At 33.0% G+C, this 6,000-nt stretch overlaps 1 protein-coding gene across 4 annotated transcripts; it reads right to left on the bottom strand.

Moving 5' to 3' along the window:
- Nucleotides 1-1,796: 1,796 nt before the first annotated feature.
- LOC100775914 (UDP-N-acetylglucosamine transferase subunit ALG14 homolog) lies at nucleotides 1,797-5,996 on the bottom strand. 4 transcript variants are annotated; one of them, XM_014767088.3, is made up of 7 exons: nucleotides 5,767-5,996; nucleotides 4,048-5,086; nucleotides 3,624-3,847; nucleotides 3,400-3,539; nucleotides 2,462-2,608; nucleotides 2,320-2,379; nucleotides 1,797-2,227 (listed from the first exon to the last, which is right to left on the bottom strand). In XM_014767088.3, exons 2-7 carry the CDS (start codon nucleotides 4,104-4,106, stop codon nucleotides 2,192-2,194), a joined length of 666 nt encoding a protein of 221 aa, XP_014622574.1. In that variant the 5' UTR covers nucleotides 4,107-5,086; nucleotides 5,767-5,996; the 3' UTR covers nucleotides 1,797-2,191. The 4 variants fall into 4 exon arrangements, with proteins under 4 accessions (XP_014622574.1, XP_014622491.1, XP_003517015.1 ...); XM_014767005.2 differs by having other exon boundaries at nucleotides 1,797-2,216; nucleotides 5,767-5,989; XM_003516967.5 differs by having other exon boundaries at nucleotides 1,797-2,216; nucleotides 4,984-5,086; nucleotides 5,767-5,986.
- Between the last annotated feature and the right edge of the window lie 4 nt (nucleotides 5,997-6,000).

The raw sequence follows: 6,000 nt of genomic DNA, 5'->3' as shown, positions 1-6,000 counted from the left end.
CGTGTGAAGATGTTCCCATTCAAGTTAAAATTTTCTGGCTGCTATAGCCTTCAGTTTAGGGATCAACCACAGTATTATTTTTTCCCTTATAGTAAAACTGGCTTTTTAAGGCGGCAAGTTTGGCTTGTTCATTTTCAGATTAACTTTTCTCGTAGAAAGGGAAATTGTTGAAATTGGAGTAACTGATGGGGATGTATGGGCCTATGACTAATTGCGGATGTGATATAAATAAGAAGAAAAGATTCAAAATCAAATATTTTCAATCAAAATAAGATATTGTTAATCATTGCTAGAGACAAAGGAGAAAATTTCTAGTATTTTGTAAGGTCGTGCTTAAGAAGCAGAAAATAAAAGAATTATTTATAAGTTGTTATATTTTAAAAAGAATATGTTAACAATTACTTGAGAATACTAGTTAAGCAATAAAGAGTAAAACAATTAAGAGAGTGTAACATTTTGTTTTCGGTATATTGAAAGGGTAACATTTAGTGTAACATTTTCATCTGATTTTCAATAAATATTTTTATTTATGAATTATAAAATGTCCTAAGTTAAGAAATTAATAAATAAAATATTTATGAAAATTTTGTTGAAAATACATTGAAAGTCATGATAAGAATATATTAGAAATACTTCCTAATAAAAAAAATCTATTAATTATTAACCAATGCCATTAAATATCCGTTAACATTTGCCTTAATTTATTTATCGATTTCCTAATTAGTATCTTTAGACATTCGTTTACAATATTCCTCATGAAAAAAAATGAGGGGAGTTTGATTACAATTACATACCGCACTTGTTTTCAATTAACAAGGACATAAATTAGCCAACTGTTTCCATAAATGTTTTGAAAATGTCACTTGCAGAAGACTGCTACCATAATTTCGAAATGCAGTCCATGACCTTGACATTTGTCCACAATTTTTCTGTAACTTCAGTAACCATAACACAAACGTTAGCTTTATCCCAAAAAATAATTTAAAACCTTAACCCTGCTCAAAAGATATAAAAAAACGCGTTGGGAAAGGGAAACCACACGAATATTTATAAATAAAATTTAAATAAGGTTGTAACCATCAAGAGAAACAAAATCAAATAGAAAACAGCAATAAACCATAAAAACTTCAGCTAAGTAAACTGTACAAAACTTGTTTGATTAATCTCACTTATGTTGTATTTGGTTGAGGGAAGAAGAAGAGAAATAAAGAAATAAAATGAGTTCTATACAAGTCTCACTCTTACATATCTAATGATCTACTTTAATTCAAATATTTCTTTTTTATTTTCATCTTCTCTGTCTTTATCATCTCAACTAATTACAACATAATGTATATAATCATTCTATTGATTCTAGTAGGCCATGATTTACCAAAGTGGATCCATTACTCCAAAACCACATTGATATAGATGTATAAGCTAAGACAACTAGAAATAAACTGTTTCTGCACTAGCCACTAATGCACTTTGCCCTTTTTTCCATTTCTCGTTAAAGAAAAAGGTACGTCAGCTTTAAATGGAAGTTGATGTAACACTTAGTTTCTTTATTTGAAGCAACTGCCTAATATGAAAGAGAGAAGAGTAATCTGCAGCCTAAAAAAATTGGCAAAATCCAACCAATTTTTTAAAAAATTGTAAAGATGCTTGTTGGATGAAAGACTGACAGAAATCAATAATATATCTGAAATAAAGAGTAATACCAATTTGGTCTAACGAATATTCCCGCCATCAAATTAAGATAGCTAGGTGCTACTTAACAAGAAAAGCATAGAAAGTACGTGATACTACTACAAAGAAAATTTTTAAAGTTTAGTAATTAGTAGTTATCAAGAAACGGTTTCACATCCAACAAATTTGTATGTAATCGAATATCTTAATCTTCTTATCTTCCTTTGTCCTTTTGAAAAAACAAAGAATAGCAATCAATTAACCTATAAAAACACTTTAATAAATGCAGGGAGAACTTAAATATAATAATCAATACAACCATGAACCATGGAATGCAGCTTTTGCTTAATGATATTAAAGGAACCAATTGGTTACATGAGTCGACCAGCATAGGTAGCTCGGGGATACTGTCGTTGCAGCTGTGGCCACTGAACAAAAAGTTTATCAGCCATCCGCAACTTGTACAGGAGCAGGCCTCTCAAGGAGAGCCTTCTCACTCTTGCGATACTCTCAACGTAGAAAATTAATGACCATCTGATTCCCAGTACCTGCACAGAAGCTTGAACAATTTCAGTAGAACCATAATTTATCAAATGAAGTGGATAAATGAAATTATGGAAATGATAGAAGAATAAGGAAGGGAATACGAACCTTAAATATAAATGCAATAGCACAGAGGGGAATGCAAGTTCCAGGTCCATTGCAAAGTATCTGGACAGTAGCAATACAGAATTACCTCAAATTGTAACATAGTAAAATTAATAATAGAAGCAAAGAATGATATACATGGTACCACTTCAGGTCTAATTTTAATCATTAGCCATAGCGCATGCACCATTGCAACAAAAGTAGTCCAAACGGAGGTTATATATGATTGACCAACTTCTCTACTCCGATATATCTTCATGAACTGTGCAGTATCAGTGACCCTTGTTGCATTCTGCAGTAAAATCTATTTCTGATCAGCATCTGTAAACCAGCAACAAGCAGAAGTGAAATTCAAAACTCATCAAGCTTCAATAAAAATTAACAAATTGCAAGTATGTCAATAGAAGAAATAGAAAACAGAAAAGGACAAGTTAGATAGATATATATTGTCTATTTCCTGTCCCCAAATCTGCAACTGGCAAAAGTTTGAGATTAGCAAACCAGAAAGAATGGCAGAAATCAGCAAAACAAACTATCGATACCATTCAAAAAATACAGATATTTTAATTTAGTATTTAAAAATAATTTCCATCAAGGATAATGGCAGATGATTAAAGACTACAAAGTTCTTGTGGCAATAAGCTATTATTAGATTCCTAGATACAGTCATGTAACAAAACTATAAAGCACCAGACAGCATTGCTTTGGATCTACCTATTCAAGCAACAGGTTGAATCATTAGCAGTAGTCATGTTTATAATCATCAGTCAAAGCCAATTATTGTGACATCTAAATATACAGGACTTCAGCCCATATACTATCTCCAAACAAAGAGTTCCATAATTTTCCTATAATTATCAAATGAAAGCATAGACAAAGTGTTGAACACCTATTTCTATAGCCATTAACATATTGATCCATATGTTGCAATAAAGGAGCACCAAGTTAAAAACTACCCAATTTATATTTTAGAACTCCCCCTCACCCCCACCAAAACACCCACACACACACCAAAGAAAAAAAAAAGAAAAATATAGTTCATTGAATAAAAGGTACTTCGAGAGACATAGCAAAAAATAGAACCTCAGCAGCCAGGGAATTCTCCAACAACTGAGCTTTTTGAAGACTCATATTATCAGTAGCAGCAGCAATGTAGAATCTTGGATTAAACCTACCTTTCTGTAACACTGCCAGTAGATTAAGCATCTCAGCAGTATGACCACCTACAGCAGATAAAACTATAAATTTGTGGAATTCTCATGAAATGTTTTGATATGGATGGAAAAGAAGGAAAAGAAAGTGCAAACCTGATCCTAAAATAATAAGGGTACTAAAAGGTTTTGAAGCCCTTTTGCTCAAGGGCTTGCTGCTACAGTATAAGACATAAAGGAGACGAACCAAAATCAAGGAGACAACAAAAACAGCACTTGAAAAGACAGCAATTGAAGATATGCTAGAGAAGCTGCAGCCATTGCTTTTATCCATCAGAGGTAGCTTCAAGATATCAGTCAGAGCTACACTTACATCTTCACTGCAGAATTCAGGAGAAAATAAATGTTGTAGATAATATTAGTTTCATAAGCATCTATTTATACTTACAAGTACATAACTACATATATGGAAAAGAGAGACGCATTGCTAGAACAGACACTGCATACAAGACTAGATTTTCATACAAGTGTACTAGACTAGACAAAGGGCAGAAACAGAAATACAATTAAGTGTACATACACAAACACACACATGAAGTTAAAACTTGATGCATGATCTTGCCATATCAGATTACTCATCCTCTTCACAAATCTCAGCCACCACACCCCTACCAAGCGTGAGATCTTTAACTATGGACAACACAATCCCCTGTAGATTAGAATCTTTGCAACTGGGTTTTCTTTTACCAAAAATGGGCAACCAAGCCATTTGAAATCCACATAGGAAGTTGGTATGCATAATCTATGACTCCAACAGTGGCACTGAGGCTCCATTGAACCATTTAATTTCTAGTCTTTCTCCTATAGATTCACTAATATTCATTCAGTCAAAATTTAGAGTAAACAAACAACTTGGTTCATAAACAAGACATATAATATAGGGACAAATTCAATGCTTCAATGTTTTAAGTGCACTACTAATTGATCATTTAATATTAAAGGCAAACCTACACAAAGTTGCAGCAAATGGAACACTACTCCTCCAATGGCCCCGTTAATTGCTGTGCCGGCTTTTTTTAGTGAACATGTCATGTGATTGATTTTTTTGAGTTTTAACAGATTAAGAATACAGAAGGACTAACAGGTGGTGTGATAGAAACTGGCCTAACATGGTATCTTACAAAATAAAAGAACTAAATCAGTCACTGAAATATATAGTACCAAATTCACCTGGCATGGCCTATATGTTTCATGTATCAAATTCACTGACTACTATTTACCGGGACAACAATACCAGATAAATACAGTAGCAGACAACCATCTGTTCAATACCAGAAAAATACAGAAGCAGAAAAATTCAATATGAAACAAGCATACATACACTTTATACAAGCCATGGTACAAAAATAAGAGAAAAACAAAAATGAAATTTCCTGCATTTTTTCAGCCGAGATGAAAAATACTATCTCTTCAAACTTCAAATCACATTTATTAGGTTCAGAGGTCACAGTATTACAAATTGCTACGTGAGGGAACTGTCCAATATCAACAAATTCAGTTTGCACGCAAGTGATTACGCGTGGAAGGGATTGGAAGAGATTGGAGCTGGAATTTCCTCACTGCAAAAGTATCAAAGAAGCAATTCAGAGATTAAGGAAGGAAAAGTTACAGAAGGTGGAGGCTTAATCATTAGTATCATACCATCCTTTCAAACTAAAACGCATTTGGGATCGGTAAAGGCCGAGAAACAAGTGAAAAAGGACAAGAGGTAAAACGAATAGGAATACATTCAATACAAGGAAGGATAAAGTGGAATATCCTAATTCCTAACCTTCATAACAAAATTTAAAATTGTCACGAGAAATTTATTTTTAACAAACTAAAAATGTTATACCATTAAAATAGAAAACAAATTTCAACCAACAACGCGAGTGTGTTAATAACTCCTAACTCTGTATTCCATCGTAATTAAGAGATCAAATAACTCTCATTGCACTGAATTTTAGCATAACACTATTCAATTCAAAAAGAGATTACAACGAACAATGCGAGTGCGTGTCCAGGCAAAGTGATTCCAGTGAATAAGACCAACAACACAATCCTCAATTCAAATCAAGCAACGATTCACAATCTCGGTATTTAAAACATATAACAAGAAGAAGGTAATAAAAAAATTACGAATAATAATTTACAAAAAATTAAATTCCAGTAACAAATAACAGAGCTAGAAATCTATGAACGTTTTACCCAAACTATTCCAATACAAAAATAAAATACATTATAAAGATGCGGATCTTACCGAAGACGATGTTAGTGGGATTCATGGCGACATCACCGATCAAAGGCTCGGAATCGGTGAAAGCGACGTAAGACGGCGTGGGACGCCTCTGTTCTATACTCAGATGACGATAATTTACCGAATCGGTGTAATTTCCTTCGAAATTTATAACACTGGTACATGTTTCAGAAATTTTAGCGAACTAGTCAAAAGGTATCAAAAAGTATATTTAAAAGGAGGATATCCTTCCTTGCA

The sequence above is a fragment of the Glycine max genome, chromosome 1, assembly GCF_000004515.6.
Source record: "Glycine max cultivar Williams 82 chromosome 1, Glycine_max_v4.0, whole genome shotgun sequence".
NCBI lineage: Eukaryota > Viridiplantae > Streptophyta > Magnoliopsida > Fabales > Fabaceae > Glycine > Glycine max.
The sequence above is the reverse complement of the archived record's forward strand: the minus strand, read 5'-3'. Positions and strand labels throughout refer to the sequence as shown.

Bases quoted from the DNA above. Each gene is read 5' to 3' on its own strand.
- LOC100775914 (XM_014767005.2), bottom strand. From the start codon at position 4,106: ATGAGTAATCTGATATGGCAAGATCATGCATCAAGTTTTAACTTCATG. The intron at 3,540-3,623 runs GTTTGCACTTTC...TATCTGCTGTAG, and splicing joins CCTTATTATTTTAGGATCAG to GTGGTCATACTGCTGAGATG. The intron at 2,609-3,399 runs GTTCTATTTTTT...ATTTTACTGCAG, and splicing joins AGAATTCCCTGGCTGCTGAG to AATGCAACAAGGGTCACTGA.